General features: G+C 45.8%; 1 protein-coding gene across 4 annotated transcripts in view; it reads right to left on the bottom strand.

The window, feature by feature from the left end:
- Nucleotides 1-21,544, bottom strand: part of PCSK5 (proprotein convertase subtilisin/kexin type 5) — a 472,761-nt gene that overhangs the window by 190,465 nt on the left and 260,752 nt on the right. For all 4 annotated transcript variants that reach the window (XM_086685036.1, XM_086685033.1, XM_086685035.1 and 1 more), the window contains 2 exons: nt 6,643-6,760; nt 5,249-5,437 (listed from right to left, as the gene is read on the bottom strand). In XM_086685036.1, the coding sequence (XP_086541162.1) occupies nt 5,249-5,437; nt 6,643-6,760 (307 nt within the window). The remainder of the gene's footprint in view (nt 1-5,248; nt 5,438-6,642; nt 6,761-21,544) is intronic.

The raw sequence follows: 21,544 nt of genomic DNA, 5'->3' as shown, positions 1-21,544 counted from the left end.
CTTTTTAGTGCTTTATCACAATTTAACGTACAACTTACGGAATGCTGGAAGCACTCATTTGGCTTAATTGTAATTGGGTTTTCGATTTTCCTTAGATGGCTGGCTTTTGCAAGTTTTAAATAATTTGCTTCTGAAACAGGGTATTTCAAACACACTATTCAGGTTTTTCTGTCTCTCGTAGTCTAAATTACTTCTTTATGAAAGGTTGTGAGAGAGAGGTACTAATTCTAGAGGTTTGGAATATGTAAAAAGATGAGTTTAAAAACAAAAACAAAAACAAAAACAAAACTTTCAACCTGTCTATTACTGACTCACCAAGCCCCGAATGCATTCCTTCTTGTGGATCTATGAGGTACGTATGTAATCTTGCAGATTTATTCCATTTAAGAGTGGCTGGCTTTTATCTCTAAGTATCTGTTTTCGATTACAGGCGCCTTTGTAAATTACTCGCACAGCACCCAGCAGTGCTCGGCTTGCAAGTCTTTTGAGGACATGAAACTAACAAGAATGTGTACGAAGAGCTGGGTGATCTTTTAAATCGCTGCCATTTAAAATGTGGTCTGTGGACAGGCAGCTTGAGCATCACCTGGGAGCTTCTTAGAAATGCAAATTCACGGACCTCATCCAGACCTACAGAATCAGACTCTGGGAAAGGGGCCCGGCCATCTGTGTTTGATGGAGTCATTCACCAGGTGCTTTGAGAAGCACTGTGTAAATAAGGGTTAGCACTTAGGGAGTGCTCACCGTGTATTCTAGGAGCCCTGCTACGGACTTGCTGTCCGGGAGCTTCTTCAGAGCTTGTGACCACCCTGGGAGGCGGGTACTACGGCGTCTAGGTTCTAGATGAATCACTTTCAGAATCACTTTCCAAAGTCAAACCTAAACATTGGTGAAATCAAGGCAATCCCAGCTCTAACTCCAAAGGCTGTACCCTCTTCCGGATGAAGGAGGAGGGTTCTTACGGCGAGGCCTTCCTGGAATGCCAAACTTCCCCTCAGAAGGGTAATTTTTACTGCAAGCCACAAATGCATTTATATAGCACGACACTTTGCAAATGTCAATAGTCTGTCATTCAACATTTGGGCAGCAACAAAAATGACTCAAATATAAACACCACATTTAAACACAGTTAATTATAGAAGCCTATAGGTTTTGCAGACTAGAAAGTGTACCTTCTCTCTACTTAAGACCATAATTAGAAGCAGAGATATTCATCTGTAATCAAATTTAGAAAGAAAGGCAAAGTTTCAGCTTTCAGTCAGAAGCCAAAATTTGGAACAGAGAGCCGATAGAACTAAACTAAATCTAAAACTCACTGACTTGGGGGAAGGGGAGTTTCAGGGGTGGTGGGGGTGGGGGGAAAGACAGCTTTTCATAATCCTAACCAATGCAGCTCAAGGAAGGATCGGCTGGGGCTGTTGTTTGAAGACTTGTACACGGGCAGACCCTGAATATGTGGGTAGCATAAAAAAGTCTTCAAGTCTAAAGTTGGTTCTTGTCGAAAAGCATTTTAAAGGGACCCAAGCCCACCTAGGTTCCCCCCCCACCCCACCGCCCCGATGCAGGTAAATCCTTTGTGCTGATTAAAAAGTTGGGCTTTTTGTGAGGCAGGGTATACGGGCCAAGAGGAGGACCCAAAAGGTGGGAGGGCAGGGGAAAACAAAGGGATTAGAAGGAACGGACCAGTTGCCCACTCGAGGACTGCTGTGTGTCCTCAGTGCTCCCGCCCACTAAATGATCAACCTGGCTGGCCCCGGGGGAGCTCGCACGCTGGGCTGATGGGGCAGCTCGAGATGGACCCGCTCTGAATGCTGCTGAGCGCCTTCCAGGACGCAGCACCTGCAGATGCTTGGGTCAACTGTTCCTCCTCCCACAGCTGTTCTCCGCAGGAGTTCCAGCAAGTGCCCGTCAGCCCCGGGCAGGGAGGCACTGAGGGGTTCCAGACGGCCCACACAGGCCAAGTGTTCAGCGACCTCGCGGAAGGTGACCTCCCAGCCAACTGCTGTGCTGTGGGGATACGCGACGGCGGCCGCCTCAGCTCTACCTCTTTGTCTCAAATGACCCCCCCCCCCCCCACTAGGGTAACTTCAGGATGCAAGCCTGTCGGGCTTATCTTTTAACGGTATTCTTTGCTCTCACCGTGGTCCTCCTCTGGAAATCTTGACTTCTTTGAAGGAAAGACAAGCGTCCAACCGGGGAACTGTTTGTTGTTGCTCTCATTTATAATCTCTGACGCACAGTTTCCTTCCCGAACTTGACCTATTCTCCTTTTTTCCTGGAGGAAGTAATCTTGCCTTGCAGGCCGACCCGAAGGACACCAGGGGGGGAAGCAGGCCTTCCCCTCCCCGGGGCCCCACCCCTTTTCATGCTTCTTGGCCTCAGCTCCCAATCGAGGGAATGTGCCTGGAAACAGACCAACGTGAGGGGACACAAGGGCTCCTTGCCACCAGGTCAGGGACTAAAAGGTTTTGAGTAGATTTCCTCTCATAAAGGGAAAGCGTCCGAACACGCCAGGAAGAAAAAAAGAAAATGCCAGAAGAAACGGTCTTTCCTTAACCTTCAGTAGGAGGGATGCTCCCAGCACCAAGCAGAGCAAGGCCAGGGGAGCCTAGCCCCGGAGGCCATACGTGCTTTTGCGACTGGATGAGACTGTTTTGCATTTAAGGGCTCAGCCGCTCAGAGTGATGTTTTGCGGGGGGGATCTGTAGACAAATGAATTTATAACAGCCTTACATCTCTCGGTGTCCCCAGCCCTTTGCCACTCCAGTCCCTACGCCTTTTGGTGGCTACTTAATTTCCAGTGCTGAGAGGGAACGTATACAGAAGAGCAGCGCTTTAAGAAAATGCTCCAGACAGAGGAGACCCGAGCTGGGTAGCAACTTTCTCTCCATGGGGTCTGGACGTGGGGAGACTGAGGTAAACTGCAGGACCGCTGCTCACTGAGCATCTGAAATGCACGTGTCTTTTCTCTGGCACGAGTCAAGCGGCACTGCTGGGTTCAGCACTTTGCAAAGAGCGAAGCAGACGTCCGCGGCTGCGGAATGCGTGCCAGACCGGAGCCAGGGTCAAAGCCATCCGGCAAATCCTCTCACGGAATCCACAGCTCCTCTGCGTGCAGGTTGCCTCGCTGAAGTCATTCGGCGTGGGGGGCGGGGGCAACAAGGAATACCGAACTGTGCAGGAAAAGCCCAGAAAGCCCGAGGAGCCCGCGTTTTCCAGGCCAACGGCAAGAGGGAAGGGACTTTTCCCCTACGACAGAGGAGGCTCGAGGGACAACAGCCACACGTGCGTGAAGCAAACCTTTGCGCCTCAGTGTTTCACCTGGATACGCTTTCAAGTTTAATGCAGATGAATCAAGGCAAAGAAGAAGAAACAGAGAACAGGAGGGAGAAAGGTCTTCCCTCGCTTCGGTAGCAATGGCTGATGTGACCTCCCGATCACGCGATTATGCAGCTGAAGGCTTGGCCCGCCGGAGAGAAGCATCTGGCAGGTGGTGGCAATTACCTGGCAGGTAGCAGCTGAGACCCCTGTCTGCGGAGGGAGGACGGCATGGGGAGCACGTCCAGCGATCTGATGCCACCGCAGCCTTTCCTTCTTCACACCTGTGCCCCCTTATTCTGGCAAAGCCGCGTGTCATAAAGCACTAAGCCCACATCTTCCCGTGCCTTGTTGGAGGACGTTAGGTTTTTAAAACTTTTTAAAAAATGTATTTATTTATTTTAAGAGAGAGCAAGGAGGGGAGGAGCAGAGAGAGAGAGAGAGAGAGAGAGAGAGAGAGAGAATTCCAAGCAGGCTCCGCGTTGTTGGCACAGAGCTTTTACACGGGGCTTGACCTGACAAACTGTGAGATCGCCGCCTGAGCCAAAACCGAGTCAGATGCTCAACCGACTGAGCCACCCAGGCATCCCGGAGGATGTTAGGTTGTAAAGAAGAATGCAAGTCTTCCAAGTACAGAAGTAAAAGATGGTTAAAGATTTCAGGTTCTGTATTCCTAGTCACTAGCATCCAGAATGCTCTTTTTCTCACAGTCCTAGAGGAGATGAAGGTGGGGATTCTGAAAACCAACTGGCTCTCGCTTAGCCTCACTTTTGGTTGTGCAGGCTTGGCCCCTGGCCTCTCAACTCCGCTGGCCTGTCGTCAGGCCAAACACAGTCCACAGGCCATAGTCACGTGGCCATGTGGGCAGGTGGCTGTGTCTACAGAAAAGGTTGACTTTCATTTGGACTATGTATGCCATTCACGATAAGACTTTTGCTCCCATCAAGTGATCTTCTTGGAGGAAAAAAAGATCAAATCAAAGAAGCTTTGAGGCTTCTGGGTATGGTTTATATTTTAGAGCCATAGAGGGAACGGAGAGTTTAAGACAACATGATACGTCCCCAGTCTGGTCCCTCTTGTTGACCAACACCTGCTGCCCATGCTCCCAATGGCTCAGACACCTATGAAGCAAAAGAAAACTTGTGCGAGAACGTTCTGGCCTCTCCGATCTTGGCAATACAATGACCCGCTGGATAAGTGTTTGGAGGGAGCAGGGAAAAGGCAAGAGGCTAGGAAGAAAAACTGAGCACCTTCCTGAGCAATAAAGACTAACGGGCCAACCTTTAAAACAGGAAATTACAGTCAGTCTTCAAGCCAAATACAGCCTGCTGCCTGTTTCTGTAAATAAAGTTTTATTGGAAAACAGCCATGCCCACGCACTCACATCGCCTAAGGGGACTTGTGCACTCTCAGGCCGAGTTGGACAGTTGCAGCAGAAACCCGGCCTGCAAGGCTCAAAACACTCACGGGCTCTTTGCAGAAAAAAAAAAAAAAAAAAAACCTTTGCCAACACCTGTTTTGAAACACACACAGAATGTCCCTTCGCTTGGGAAGATGCCTGGGCAGGAGAATCCGGTTAATCTGCAACAAATGCAGACATTCAAGGGCAGGGGAGAGAATCGCAAAGGCCCAAGGAGGTGGTGCCCTGCATTTCTTTGTTAGGATGAAGGGGGCCTTCGCTTTTTCTGCGGCACCCTTTCACTGTTACTCAAGCATTCAATGTTACACCATTCCCCGCCTGCAAGCCCAGGCAGTTTCGCACTCCCTCATTGACGTATGGGCAGGGAGAGCTAGGACTGTCCCGTCCTGACATGTAGGTGCCCCCTTAGTTTTAATGGTGGTAAGGAGCAGCTGACACTTTCTACCTTACATGACAGCTCAGTCTTGGTGTCACCTCTTACCCGCTGGTGACCCGAAGCCATCACGGTACCTGTTGGCCAAAAGCTGGGACCTGGTTCCCGAGGGCGAGGTCAGGTAGATGGCCAGGTCTCCCCTCCTCGGGTGAGTGATGGTTATGCGCACAACTACGTGCTCCAAGTAGTTGACGTGGTGGTTGGGGTTATCGGAACACCCCGAAGCTTTGTAGATGGAGCGCACGGCGCTGTTGGGGCGAATTGTCCTGCAACAGAGAGAGACGGAGCGTGAGCACAGGATGTGACTGACGACCGAGCCGGCTGAGTGAACCTTGCACGCTTGGCGAGGTTACACGATGGAATGCAAGCAGTTGGTCGCTGGATACTAACGGACGGACACAGTGCGATTACCCCAGGATCAACACCGGTTAGTCGGTGGGAAAGGTGTCAGTGAGAGGAAAGGAGGAATTAAGGGTCTTTTATCTTCGTGCTGGGAGTGGCTCTCGAGCTGGAGGGGATCACCTTGTTACAGAACACATGGGGCGGAGCCCCCGAGCTAGAATGTCTGAAACAGGAAGGCTGAGGTGGGCTTCCAAGAACCTGCGTTTCTCAGGCGACAGTGATGTTGCTGACCTATGGGATATACTTTCCGGACCGCTGATATAAGGTACTGTGGTCCGGGGGAGATGTGGGGATTACCACGACCTTGGTTCAAATCTCTGGTCTGCCACTGCCTTGCTCTATAACCCACGGACGCACTCCTCGACCTGCGTCCACGTTCCTGTCTTCTTCGCTGGCTTCCCCCTGTGTCACCGTCCCCTTGAACCTCAGCCCCCGTAACACCAATATCAGTTCCAGTTGCGGGGTGATTCGTTTCCCACCTCAGAGACTCTGCCTAAAGCATTTTTTTTTTTTTTTTTTTTTTTTTTTTTTTTTTTTGTTCATATGGCTGACTCTTCCTCTCCCTTCATGGTCAAAACTTGAACGTCACTCTCTGAGATTGTCACTGAGCCACAGGAAAAACATGCCCCCTACTTCCTATTTTGTTTTATTTTCAACGTGTTGTTATTTTTATATAATAGGTTGAAAATATACTTTGTAATTATATGTTCTGTAGTGACGCTTCTGGAATAGAAGGATTAGTTTCTTTGGAGTACATTGACTTACGGAGAAAACTTCTACCGTTAAATGGAAATTCTGGCTGAGGAGCAACCTTAAGAATGCCCATCTATAAGGCCCTCCAAATCCCCTAATAAGAGGTGCCCATGAGGCTCCTTGGTTTCTATTGCGTGGATTTAAGAGCTTAGCATCCTAGACGTTCTATGAGACTTTTCTCATTACATTAGGAAGAAACCCCCAAAAACTACACAAGCGTCTGGCTCTCATATACAACAAAGGGCTTCCTGCGCACTTGAGCTGGCCCCATCTCTTTCAGGGCAGTGTTATGCTGTCTGCTTGCCGCGAACATTACTTGATTTGTCGGTCTGTGCTCTCCACACACACGTGCTGCTGGGGAACAGTGGTCCACTTCTCGGCTTCCATCACCATGGCTTCTGCGTCCATCAGTCCAAATCCATAGAGATGGCTCACTATGGAAGGCAAGAGGCTGGTCAGCTTCACGGAAGTTAGGATAAACCGACGCCATATAAGCTCTGCTAGGATTTCACTCAGCAGAGGACCCGGACCCATCCCCCCGGGGACCCCGGCTTTGTTCCCAGCAACGACTTCAAAGCCAAATGAAACAAAACAAATGAACAAACACAACAAACCCAATACGTGCTCACTGAATAGTATGCATCCATTACAAACCCTCCTGGCGCGACAAGAACTTACATGCAAGAAATACCAATTTTCTGACATCTCTACAAGTTAGGCTGAATATTTCAGAAGACAAAAATTATTACCTTTCCTCTACCATATGAAAAATTGATTAAACTTTATGCATGAAATATTTGGAGGCCTCCAGACTTTTACGCCAGCTTCTTTGAATGTTGTAATCGTTTGGTTCTCGGTAAGAATGCCTATTGATCTAAATCTGAAATTGACATAACTGTCTCAGAAGTTTCATTACACACAGGGATATTTTCATAATGCTAGCAGCCATATCTACATGTGTAGTCCTTTTGAAAAAAATACTTGAAAATCCCAGCGAATACTTAAAATCTCCATCCTGTATTAAACTGTCTCATATCTTTATATTGAACAGAGTGTCCTAGTTCTACCAGATTTTTTGCCTAAAATATTTTCTTTACAACATTATTTTGCGTGAAAATGTCTAGAGCTGCCTGTGCTTCTTGATCATTTAAATATCCCCACTTGAAATCCAAGATGTTCTATGATATAGTCCCATGCTACTTGCAAAACAAGCTTCTCCCTAAAATTTTTGCTTTAGAGAGGTCATTTCTTTACAGTTCCCAGTCCTGTCTTGCTCTTTCTGCCTCGCTGCTTTTACTCATGCTGAGACCCTGGCCTGGAGTCCCCCCCCCCCCCCCCCCCCCACTCTGCAGACTCACATTCTACTCCTGAGTTCTGGAAGGCCTAGCTCGTCTGTCTTCTCCTTCTTGAAATATCCTCTGACCAATAAAAGTCAGGAGACATTTACTGAAACTCAGCCATCTGTCATGCACTTTTCTCTTTTCTAGTCCTGTAATTCTAATAAATTTGTCAGTCCGTCTTCTGCCCATCCAGCCATCCGCCCACACATCCATGCATTCATGCATCCATCCAGCATTTGAGTGTCTTCTGTATGCCAGGCACTATATTACTCACACCGCACTTTTTAATTACGTGCCATTAATTGAATCACTAATTCCATCAGCACGTGTCTTTGCCCAACTACATTATAAACTGCTTGATGGCAGGAACGAGGACTTAGATTTCTTCACGTGATTCATGTTTTTAGCAGAGCTTTGCACATACGGGGGGGGGGGGGGGAGAAATGATTGCCTATCAAAAGGGGAAATTGCGTGAGGATTCAGAAATACTGCTCTATTTTTGCTCTTTGCTAATTACATAATTCTTGGCAAACAAGCTAAAATAACCCACAATTTCCATGTTTGGGGATATTATTGTCTATCCCGTCCCCGTCACTAAGATGATGAGGTCATGTTATGTGTCCCATGTGAGAACATCTTTGTCAAGACCTGCACAAATGTAAGGGCTCATTATTAAATACCAGGTCCTCAGACAGGACATACTGAATAAAACTGAATAAACCTATTTAGGTATAGCAAGGATATATGTAGGATTCTTATACACAGACTTTTGCAACTTCTATTATGATTTTTCCTTGACTGAAAAGAAATGCATGTCCATTGCAAACACTTGTAAATACCTCCGGAAAAGAATGAAGACAGCAAAACTCATCAGTAACCTCATCACACATTGGTAACTGTATGTTAACAGGAATGTATCAACAACTCTGTATATTTAGTTTTAGTTACACGACACGACGCAAGGTGATTTCACCTCCTTAGTTAAAAAAAGAGGCAAGAGCGATCCACGTGTTACAGGAAAAATGTCAAGTTTGGGCTTAAACAAACCAAGTCATCGCGATCTTTTTATTAAAGTTCATGTGAATCCCAGGTTATCACTTATCACTTCACCATCGATACGGGCAATGGTCTGTATCATCAGCATTAACATTCTTTTATTTTTTTACTTTTCAGAGAGAGAGGCAGGGCGAATGGGGGAGGGGGCAGAGAGAGGGAGGGAGGAAGAGAGAGAGAAAGAGGGAAAGAGGGAGAGAGAGAGAGGGAGAGAGAGAGGGAGAAAGAGAGACTCTAGAATGTGCTCCATGCTCAGCACGGAGTCCAACGTGGGGTCCGATCCCACGCATGACCCTGGTACCGTGACCTGAGCCGAAATCAAGAGTCGGACGCTCAACTGAGCCCCCCGCCGGTGCTCCACGAACATTGTAAGGTTTTTTTTTTTTTTTTCCCTAGAGGAATTGAAATTATTGCCATATATGCTACATTACGCCAGGCTCTCTAACTCTGCATGGTACCCAAATATCCCTATACTCGTGTCAGTTGGTTTTCAACCAGCACGACTTATCATTTTATCTCTGTTTAGGGAAATAGGACGAATGATTTGGTTAGTGGGTGGAGGCAGGAGGAGAGGGGGGAAGGAAGTCGGGGAGGGCAAGACTAGGGCTGACTGGACTCCAGCTCAGCCGCTCTTGTTGCTGCCCCGCCCCCATCCCAATAACCGTCAACCTAACGACCATTAGGCCGTAAGTGAACACTTAGAGTCACCAAATACAACAAACGCTTCATGCCTGTGCAACAGGCACTTGAGTCGAGTAGAAAAGCACCTCGAGTCTTCATGAAGGCCCTACGTTGGTTTCCTTTTTCTCAGTCAGTTCCTACCCGCCAGAGACAATGTCCATTCATGCAACACTCAAAGCAGATGTTCAGAAAAGAGGCTGGCTAGTTCCAGGTAAACTCCAAACTGGCAGGTCAATGGGAAAAACACTGTAGATTGAGGTATATGTGTATTAATATAATATTAATAAATGAAGAAATTACATTAGATCGGTAAAGACCATTAAGTCAGTATTGGAGATTCTTCGTAGTTGAAGATAGTGGAAACTGTGTATTTGTCCACAATCATGACACACAGCCTAAGAAAAAAAAATACACTTGTATCTTCTCATGGGGGGTGGTGCCGTTGGCAATATATCAACTCCATGTATTCTTTTCTTTTTTTAATTTCATTTTTTTAATTTACATCCAAATTAGTTAGCATGGATTACGACGATTTCGGGAGTAGAACAACATGTATTCTGATTGGCAGTTATGTGTTTGGTTTTGGGTAAATACTAATGAGAAAATAATGACACAATGAATGTGTTAGGCACATAAACTCTTTTGAAACAGGATGTCAACAGGGAAATGGCGGCGATGTGATCTGGAAGCATTCGTGTTCTTTTAAAGACGTAGTTATAATTGACATGTAACGTATTTTTTTTTAAATAAAATACAGAGTTTGCATAGTCTAAAATAACTCTAAATTCAGAAACGAGTCTTTCTTTTGGTGACTGTCTGGGTCAAGTCGTCTTGTCCATCACGCTGTTACCATGATGGGCGATAGGAAGTATCACTACTCTCTAGTGGTTACGGGAGAGCGTCTGTACATATCTGGGAAGTAAATGAATGCAACTGATAGGAGGCATCTCATTAAATTCTCCAAATGGCATAAAGTGTTTACGTGGGAATTTCAAGAGGAATGACGAAGTCTCTTCTTTTTATTACAGACTTCTGCAAAGTCTTCAACATCCCCGATTCATTCACGCATAGAGCCAATATTCACTCTAAAAAATTATGATTGTAGCGCACATCCCATGCAAACAGCCACCTGTGCCACAGCCATCCCTACCTAAATAAGTTTTATTTATGCACATTTCTCGTGCCAGGCTCAGAGCAAGACCCGAACCTAAAAATAACTCTATGAGGGTCAAGTACAGCCCTCTCAGGGCAAGCCGTGTGCAAAAGGAAGAAATCTATGAAGTTAGATACTATAATGGTATGAGGCGGAATCTAAGCAGTTCAAACGGAAATTTTTCATTTCTAGGAGTGTGGGCAGCAAGCTTTCAATTAATAGTTTGACCTTTAATTAAGATCCAAAAATCAATGTTTAGAAAGGTATCAAGGGACCAAAGCATGTTTACAGAGTAATTAAAGATCTTGAGGCAAAGTGATTGAGGCAGGTGTCAGAAAGTGGAATGATGCCGGGCAAGCTTAAGAAAGAAAAGTGGAAATACTTGAATAACTATATTAGCCTCGTGTGGCTGCACGACTGCTCACGCATATACAGCTGAGAAGAGTGGAACTGTCTTGTGCCAGAAGTATAGCCAGCTTTTATTCCGAGTCGTCTGAAGCCTTCTCTGCTTGGACCGGGAAAATAGATAATGTTCTCCAACAGGTGTATTTCCATTTTCTGATGAGACCAGAAGTGCTGAAGGAAGCTAATCGTTCAGCACGTAAGCAACTGACTGCGTGGTTGGGAACAGATACGGTTAACTTACGCAACATTCTACCTAGGAGGGCTTATAGCCTCAATTCTAGAGAAAAGCTAGACAGCTCGGCAAGAAAAAAATAATAATAGTTTAGAAGTTCCTGAGCATAGGAAGCTATAAGCAGGGAAATGTGGTATCCTGTTCTCTCTTTTAGCACAGTGCCCTTGCTGGAGCCAGCTACTCTATTCTATTCTATTCTATTCTATTCTATTCTATTCTACTCTACTCTATTCTACTCTACTCTACTCTACTTTACTTTACTTTATTTTATTTTATTTTACTTTACTTTACTTTATTTTATTTTATTTTATTTTACTCTATTTGATTTTTTAATTTATTTTTAAATGTTTCTTTTCGAGAGACAGAAAGGGTGCACCTGTGCCCATGCAAGTCTGAGAAGAGCAGACAGAGAATGGGACAGAGGATTCAAAGTGGGGTCTGTGCTGATAGCAGAGAGCCTGATGCGGGGCTCGAACTCATGAACCATGAGATCATGAGCTGAGTCACCCACGTGCTCTGGAGCCAGCTCTTTTAAATCTTTTCTCTTCTCCTTCTCCTCCTTTTTGACATCGCACTGAATGGGAAGTCAGTTTAAGTCCATGATTTTTTTTTTTTTTAATTTTTTAACGTTTATTCCTCTTTGAGAGGCAGAAAGAGACAGAGCGTGAGCAGGGGAGGAGCAGAGAGAGAGGGAGACACAGAATGCAAAGCAGGCTCCGGGCTCTGAGCTGTCAGCACAGAGCCCTATGCGGGGCTCGATCCCACAAACCGTTAAGATCATGACCTGAGCCGAAGTCAGACACTTAACGGACTGAGCCACCCAGGTGTCCCTGTTCGTGATGATTCTAAAATGACTATTAGTAAAGCACTCTCGACATAATAAAGGACTTGGCTGGTTTAAAAGTTTTTTTGTTGTTTAAGTTTCTGAGCTGCCACGTCTTTTAATGCCAGTAATTGATCAACTAGAGGGTGTATAGGCATCTTGGATTTATGTTTGTATTTGTTACCATGTACACAATCTCCAATTTATGATACACGGTTGATAAATTAGGTTCCATTATTTGACTATCAGAAAGGGTCAGTTTCGATACACGCAAATAATGTATCTGATTCGTTATTGTATCACTCATGGGGTTGTGAGGCACCTGCTATATAGTCACCCCGGTGAGGGTCCCAAAGAAACAGAAAATGATATGTGTTCTTAGGCAGGGGCGAGATAAGAATAACTGAATGGTTTCGCTAGGAAACAATTAAAAGCACTCACCCCGTGGAAAACGACTTTCAAGCAGAAAGAAATCAGCCAAAAAGACAATGGATACGGAGGAACCTAATACAGCCTGGTGCCTAGAGAGTGCTCACTAAATGTGAGCTGAAATTTCGAGTCAGGCAAGAAGACCCGAGAGGGGAAAGTGGTATCTGGATCGTGCTTTGGTGCGTGCCAAGTTTTCCATGAGGTGGGCATAGAGGGAGGGCATTCCAGGGGCTGGGACGCAGCCTCCTGGTTAAATAATCACCAGGTCTGCATGTGGTTCACTGGGGGCAAAGAGGAAACCAGCAGCCCTCGAGTGGGCGGTGTGTGGGGTGAGCGGTCGGGAGGGGATGGGCATTAGTGGTAAACACGGCAGGAAACAAGGGGGTGAGGACAGGCGGCCGGAGAGCTGAGTCCAACCGCGATTGCGGGGTGTCCTCGGCCATCAATCAGCCTGTTGCTATTTTCGTCTACCTGTAAGTAAACCGCCAGACTAAAAGGTAGTTATGCAAATTCCTGTCTTGAGTGGGGAGAGACTCCGACCCAAGATCAAAGAGGCCTCGCAGCTGCTGGAGGCCTCACACCTTTGGGTCCTTTGATCCTCAATGTCCTGAACCACCTGCTCCCACCGGGGACCCTGCGCCTCCCTCCACCCCAGTGCCACCGCCACACAGAGCCAAATGTGTGGAAGAGGAGGAGGGGGTGAAATCGGAGAGGGCCCGTGCCGCTTTCCTTAGGCTCGCCGTTTACTGCCCTTTTCAAGTAAAAATAAATAGCGAAATAGGAAAACAAAATGTAAGATTCATAAGGACGAAAACGTGGAAAGTAATTCTTCCCAGTCCTCCTAGGTCAGCATTGCTACACCTAGACATCTCTGGAAGGCTGGGAGGAGGGTGCTTCCAGAATTACCCCTCTCTTCCCTTTCCTTAATCTCCTTCTCTGACATCCATCCCTTGCCTAGGTGCCCTTTTAGATTTTAGCGTGAAAGGCACATAAGCTTCTTAGAAAATCAGAACAACAGTTACAGTGCTGTCTTCTGTCGCCTGGTGCAAAAACACAGACTCCCCTGGGGGCAGGAAAACAGAGCCAACGCCTGCCTGCCTTATTCTGCACGGGTTGTTTTTACTTTTCCCTCGCTCTTCCTAAAATCTCAGGCTCTACTAACAGCTCCGGCCAGATCCAAACATGCCAGCCATCACCGGTGCTACTGAGGACGTGCCTGTGCAAACTTCCAGACACTGGTACCCGGCTGTCTGCAGGGTCTGGGCAAAGCAAAGCCCCCCTCGGGATGGGTTTGGTCAGCAGCCGCGGGTAGTCTGACAGGCTCATCATGACACAGACGAGGCAAGAAGCGTTTGCGAAAACACCGCTGAGCTCTTCTCCATGCACAACGTACCTCATCTCATATGGCTGTATATATCCACAATTTATTACGTACGCATATGGAAAAATACGTATTTATTAGGAGTCTTTTTCATTTACAGAGTTAAGAGAAGGAGATATGCCAGCCTTCTCTCAGGGGCCTCTATTTTAGGAAAAGAGGGAAAAACGTCGAATTATTTTCTTTTCTCTGCTCGTCCCTTTTTTATTTGCTTCCAACAGGGTTATAATAAGCAAGTAATTTGCTTAAGGTAATTGACTAGCATTTCTTGAGTGGAGGTAGGAAAACATTTTATCAGCCTGGGGAGAGTTGCGCTTGTTTTTAGGAAGCTAAAGATTGTTTGGTGGAGATGAACACAAGATCAAAGAGGTACTACCAGGGTCTTTGGGTAAAAGTTAACTGAAGATCAGACTGACCATATACCAGCTCTCCAGCCTAGATCTTGATGTGTAACTCAAGCAAACAATTACCCAGGCTGGGATCTTGATGAACCAGCAGGCAAAATTCTTATTTGTGAATCATTTACACACCGTGTTTAGGCAACGCTTCATCGAATTTTCCTTTAATGTTTGCTTTGTCCTTAAATTCTCATAAGACAAACAAACAGAAAATTCTGGTTGATGTTTGTTTCCAGTGCGTGTGTTTTCACATGCAGTGGGTAACGTGGTGATTTCATCCATGGCTCCCTTGATAGGGAGCCATTACTCACACTTGATATGATGGTTGCGAAACACGCAGAGTGACCACAAAGAAGAAATTATGCCTTGGAGCTGGGAATGTCCCCATCTCATTGGGAAGAAAGCTAACACCCTTCTAAGTTTCAAGTGCTATGTGTGCCTTCTCATGAACTTTCCTTTCCATTTACATAAAACTCAAATAATTTTTAAGCTTAAAGAACAATAATAAGGAAATTTCTGCAAACTCTCACAGGCCGTTAATGAGAACTGTGTATTCTCTTAGAAGAAAAAGACCTGAGACGGTTGTTAAATCCTTGAGTAAGATTTGAAATCGTGGAGGTGTATCTGGGGCTAGGTCATGGGACCAGGATATTTGGAACGGTGGCTTCCTCAAGAAAGCCGTGTGCGCCTGGAATCCCATGGATGGATTTCATCCTCAGGCAGTGAGTGGCCAATGATCAAGGAAATGACATAATTTAATTGATAGTCTCGGAGTGATCTGGTATTGGTATAAAGGATATACGAAGGTAGAAGGAAGAAAGCAGGGAACTGGTTATTTAAACGGTGTAGGCATGAGGGATCATAAGCCAGGTTACGGACGTGGTGAATGAGGTGAGAGGTCAGACAAGGGGGGGGCAATGGAACACACAACGTGGGAGACGGAGGAGAGGGAGAAGAAAGAGCCAAAGTGAACAGGGGGATCTTGAGAAGTCTACCCACCCCCCCCCCCCCCCCGCCATGACAGAGGTTTTGTAAAATATGACTGACAGATTCTGTTTGGAGAGTTCTGAGTTTGACATGACATCAGGGGGAGCCCTGTGCAGAGACTCAAGGTTGGTGATGGATGCAGACAACGTCGAAGACGCAGAACTGAAAAATCACAAGGAGGTGATACTCGTAATTGAAAGAAAGGCAGAGATGCAGGGAAGAAAGCTGAGGGACTGCAAGGCGGTGAGAGGGAAGGAGGCAGGGAGGTGGGCAGTGGGTGAGCGCTCCCTCCAGAACTCTCTAAGCAACACACCTTAGGGACTGGCTAAGGCGGAGGAAGGGAGAAAAAGGAATCCCTAAAGTGTCAGAGAACATGGGCTCTATTTTTTCATCACAAAAGGCAAGGAAAAGACAGATGTGGACTGGGTAGATCAAAAGCACGAAATCTTACAGAAAAACAAGAGGCTTCTGATTTGGCAAGCAGGAGGTGGTTGAAAGTCTCACAGAGTAATTTCACTTCAAAGGTGTAAGTGGAAACAAGATTGCAGAGAATTACAGAGGGGCTGAACAGTAAGGAAGGGGAAGCAGCTAATTCAGACTTGCTGGCAGTTTTTAGTTGTATAAGGGAGGCTCCAACTAAGGCAGCAGGGACAATGGAAACTTTTTTTCCCCTCCACGACAGGGGGATGCAGAGTTTGAAAACAGAGGGTCATGGTCCAGCTGACAGAAAGGAGAACGAGGGTAGTGGGGTGCAAAGGGCCAAGCGATTGACAAGGGATGAGATGTTTTTTAATTGTAATTTTAATTATCATTTTTTAAGGGATGAGATGTGTTGAGGGCACCTTTCAGATTTGGGATTCCCTGTCCAAACTACAGAAAAAGAAATGATTTGATACTTTATCTGTTCATTTCTTCTAAGGACGGTACTTGGTTAGCACCACTTAAACGCACAGGAAAGAAGTTAACTCACTACAGGCAGCGGAGGACGTGGGTCAGTGGTTTCCGGACTCGTTATGAGCGTCAGAATCACCCAGAGGACTCGTGAAAGCACACCTGTTCGGTCTCACTGACTAGTGGTTTTAAAGGAAGTCCCAATATCGAGAACGTACACAACTCAACGCCCAAAACACCCAAACAATCTGATTAAAAAACGAACAGGTGATCTGAATAGACATTTTTCCAAAGAAGACGTCCAGATGGCCCACAGACACACGGAAAGATGCTTAACATCGTGCATCATCAGGGAAATGCAAACCAAAACCACAATGAGATATCGCTTTACACATATCAGAGGGGCTAAAATAAAAAAGACAAGAAATAACAAGTGTTGGCGAGGATGTGGAGCAAAAGGAACCCCTGCGCACTACTGGTGGGACTTTAAACTGGTGCAGCGACCGTGGAAAACAGTATGGAGGTACCTAAAAAAACTAACAAATAGAAATAACACCTGATGCAGTCATTCCACTAGTGTGGATTTACCCAGAGAAAACGAAAACACTAATTCGAAAAGATATATGCATCCCTATGTTTACTGCAGCATTATTTACAATAGCTAAGATATGGGAGCAACCTAAGTGTCCATCCGTAAATGAATGGATGAAGAACGCGCACACACACACACACACACACACACACACACACACACACACACACAAATATTACACAGCCATAGGTAAGGTAAGATCTTGCCATTTGTGACAACATGGATGGACCTAGTGGGTATTATGCTAAGTGAAACAAATCAGACTGGGAAAGACAAATATGATATGGTTTCACTCATACGTAGAATCTAAAAAAACAAATGTACGGACAAACAGAACGTAGAATCAGAACTGATGGCTGCCAGAGGGACGGAGAGCGGGGAGGGATGGGCAAAGTGGGTGAAGGGGACTGGGAGGTACGGGCTTCCGGTTATGGAATCAGTCACAGGAACAAAGGGCACCGTGTAGGGAATACAGTCAGTGATGCCGTTATCCTGTATGGTGACCGATACACTTGCGGTGAATGTAGAGAGAAGCTGTATATCTGAAACTATGTCATACTGTATGTCAACTATACTTAAATTAAAAACAAAACAAAACACCTAAGAAATTAAGGCCCAGAATTTCCTTCCTAACAGATGCTGATATGGTCGGTCCAGGGATCCCACCTTGAGAGCCACTTCCTGAGGGAAATAGGGTTGCATCTCTCCTGGAACCCCGATTGATAAAGCCTGGCTAATTAGGCTACTATCGCCAACCTGGGGCCTGAGTCTCTGGAGGCAGGATTCCTAAATCCCTTCCCTCATGCCAATGACATAAGAAATGAAAGGTGGCTATACCACACATTACGCTAAGATGCTATTTTCATATGGAGTAGCACACACATTTTTGCTTTCCTTTTAAAGATATTTCAGGAAGGGGTGCTTGGGTGGCTCCATTGGTTAAGCATCTGGCTCTTGATGAAACAGTTGAGGTCATGATCTCACAGTTCGTGAGTTTGAGCCCCGCATCGGGCTCTGCACTGATGGCATGCGGCCTGCTTGGGATTCTCTCCCTCTTTCTCTGCCCTTCCCTTGATCATGCTCTCCCTCTCTCTCTCAAAACAAATAAATAAACATTAAAAACATATTTTAGGAAGAGAAATTCTCCTAATTAACCTATAGATATCCCTCACTGATCAAGCACCAGGTTAGTCTAGAGATTTTCTTCTTTGGATACACATTACTCAGGGAGTTAAAGTCGAATCGCTGTTAGGACAAAATCAGGGTTTGACTGAGTTGAGACACAAAATCAAACTCAATTGCAATGCTGAAAAATAGGAAATGCATTGTAGGATCTGTTTAATGCATTTGAATCTATCTGTTTAATCTTACTGACTCTGTGGTTGAAGTGCATTAAATGTGGCAGGGCATGCTTCCCAAAATAAGATGCCCAGAAGAAATTTTATATGGGAGGCAAAAATAGTATTTTACATACACATGTTACTCTGTATTAGCTAATGAAATCTTTACAACAGTCCTATTGGCACAAGAGTATTATTCGTATTTTACAGCTGAAAAAAATAAGGCACGTACACATTAAAAGAACTCGTCCAGGGGCGCCTGGGTGGCGCAGTCGGTTAAGCGTCCGACCTCAGCCAGGTCACGATCTCGCGGTCCGTGGGTTCGAGCCCCGCGTCGGGCTCTGGGCTGATGGCTCAGAGCCTGGAGCCTGCTTCCGATTCTGCGTCTCCCTCTCTCTCTGCCCCTCCCCCATTCATGCTCTGTCTCCCTCTGTCCCCAAAATAAATAAAAAACGTTGACAAAAAAAAAATTAAAAAAAAAAAAAAAGAACCCGTCCAAAGTCACGGGGACTCAATCCTAACTGTTCAGAATCCCTCTGCATCATGTATGTATCCATTGATTACTGTCACCTACAACATACACAGTATTTATTTCAACTACTTCCTCACATCGGTCATCATCCTCAGAATAGCAAGGCGGCAAAAGGGGGTGGAAATATTTCAAAGAGTCATCTATATACCCTAAATGGACCCTGGACCATTTTTGTGCCCTTTGCCTTTTGCAAATTAGCTGCATAAAAACGGCTCTCTTCTTCAAAGCTCATTAAAATATCGTGTGGAGAAAAAGACGGACGTGGGGCATGGATGGAAAGCTAGCATCTGGACCATAACCCTTTCCCCTGTTCTTGCTGAGATTGACCTTCTTCAGTCATTTCCATCAGGGATTTTCTCTGAATGTGGAGACATTATTAATATGGAAAAGATCCTTTATTTTATATTCAAGTCGAGTCCTTTTTTTTTTTTTTTTTATTAGAGCTAAGCAGGCACGTATAGGTGGAAGAATGGTATTGAGCGGCAAAGAACAACTTCCTGTTTGTTAACATCCAGCAGCGATCACAACGCCCTTGTCTTTTGGCTCTTTCAGAGATGACTCTGGAAACTTCAGGGCGTATTGCGGCTTCTGGTGTAACACCATAAAATGAAGCCTGTTGAAGCCATTATTGGGATGGCTGTGATAGAAGCTTAATTGCTTTGAAATGCCTGAGGCTAGCAAGATGTGAACATGTGTCAAAAGCCTGAATTGAGATTTTAACAGAAAAAAAAAAAAAAAAAGTCTGGATCTATTTATTTCAGAGAGGATGTATCCAGATGAATTCTGCAAAGCGGTCGCCTGGCTTGCAACTGCACCTTGCTGGATGCAGTGGTCTTAGGAAGTTAAGCGTAGACCTGGGACAGGATTACTTTTCAGGCGTTCCTTTTGAATCTTTGGGTCTGGTTTATGTCATAGGCACCGGCACCAATATAAAGAAAGATCTCTCTGGAGGGAATAAAAGGACGAGCTACACCATCTTTACTAAAACTGTACTTTACAAAGGTTCATCAGAAGGCCCTTTTTTTCTTCTTGTTCATTTGGGACTCCTCCCCCCTTTTTTTAATGTTTATTTACTTATTTTGAGAGAGAGAGAGACAGAGCACGCAAACAAGCACGGGAGGGGCAGAAAGAGAGAAGGAGAGAGAGAATCCCAAGCAGGCTCTGTGCTGGCAGCTGACGTGGGGCTCCATCCTACGAGCCATGAGATCATGACCTGAGCCAAAACCAAGAGTCAGACATTCAACCGACTGAGTCACCCAGGCTGCCCCATTTGGGATCTCTTATTGATCCTGAACCGGTTTTCACAGCTGAAGCAGCACCCACTTACCAGTGTCTCAGCGTGGCACATAAGGTTGAGGCCCATGTGCCCGACCAAGGGCACGGAACGGGTGACCTCGCTCAGGTATACTGATGTCTGAGTCCAAACAGGTAGGCACATCCAAATTCCAATCAGGGTTTCTCCAGTGCACCAAAACCACGTGTTTGCTTTCGTATTTCAATTTTTTTTTTAAATGTTTACTTATTTTTGAGAGAGAGGGACAGAGAAAGAGAGCATAAGCAGGGGAGAAGCAGAGAGAGAGGGCGACGTAGGATCCGAAGGAGGCTCCGGGCTCTGAGCCATCAGCCCCGAGTCCCATGTGGGGCTCGAACCCACGCACCGTGAGACCATGACCTGAATTGAAGTCAGAAGCGTAACCGACTGGGCCACCCAGGCACCCCTTCCTTTCATATTTAAGGCTCTGTTCCACAGACAGTAGAAACGCTGGTCTGTTGGGAGTACCTTCTCGGGACAGCTTGATGAGCACCACAGAAGCTTCCAATAAAGCCTTTCACCACTGCTTTATGTCTGTGCTCAGGCATCCCGCATAGGCCAATACTTACAAGGACTCTTTACCCCAAATATCAATCTTCTACAGGCCCCAGATGTATGATCATACATTTGAATTCATGAAGCATCAATCATTTCAGGTCACAAGAAAATGAGAGAACGTAAAAAGGCTATGAAAAGAATAATCGAGGGGCGCCTGGGTGGCTCAGTCGGTTAAGCGGCCGACTTCGGCTCAGGTCACGATTTCGCGGTCCGTGAGTTCGAGCCCCGCATCGGGCTCTGGGCTGATGGCTCAGAGCCTGGAGCCTGCTTCCAATTCTGTGTCTCCCTCTCTCTCTGCCCCTCCCCCGTTCATGCTCTGTCTCTCTCTGTCTCAAAAATAAATAAAAAACGTTAAAAAAAAAATTAAAAAAAAAAAAAAAGAATAATCGATTTGTACTCATGAGCACCCACACTCACTTAACATTCTAGGATATTACTTCAAACTTTGTCCAGAGAGCTGGCACGAAAGACAGCGGTGAAATCCTCACAGACACTGGAAAACTCTGTTTGACCCCAGTAACGCCGACCTCGTTTGCTAATGAAGGTTTTGGGAATGTCAAGGTTGAAGCAACAGGTGAAGGTTAAAGTGAACGAAACCATCCCAGGATAGGTGTTTTTTACAAGATGTCATGCCTTTGACAGAGCGGAGAGAAATGACAACGGGGTTTAGTGCAACCGGGCTGGCATTTGGGATCTCCATGAGTTAGAGAAAGGTCCCTCTTTCTCTAGGTGGACCTCAACCCCCTCTGGGGCGCATGGCTTAGTAAGTGGATCACAGGCTGGGTTTCGGGCTCCACCCAAACCCTCAGTTTAGCTCCCTAGTGCGGTCAATAACCTGCACAACCAACTACGGCAGCCCTAACATACAATCATGGCTAGTTCTTGCGTTTTTAGCTATTGTCTCTCATTCCTTCGTCAGTCATGGCTGGGATTCAGCAGGGGTTTTAGGGTTCTAAGATGTATAATATCGAATCCTAGAACAAAGCTGAACACATATCTTCTGTCCTGGCTCTGAGGATACTTCTGAGGATAAAACATGAAAAGCAGCAAATGATTTCCAGACAAAACCATCTTGCACGGTCCGTTAAGAAAGCATACAGCAGTAGCCTCTGGT

This window comes from Puma concolor, chromosome D4 (assembly GCF_028749965.1).
Source record: "Puma concolor isolate L17-30 chromosome D4, mPumCon1.1.hap2, whole genome shotgun sequence".
Lineage (NCBI taxonomy): Eukaryota > Metazoa > Chordata > Mammalia > Carnivora > Felidae > Puma > Puma concolor.
This window is presented reverse-complemented; position numbering and strand designations above follow the sequence as displayed.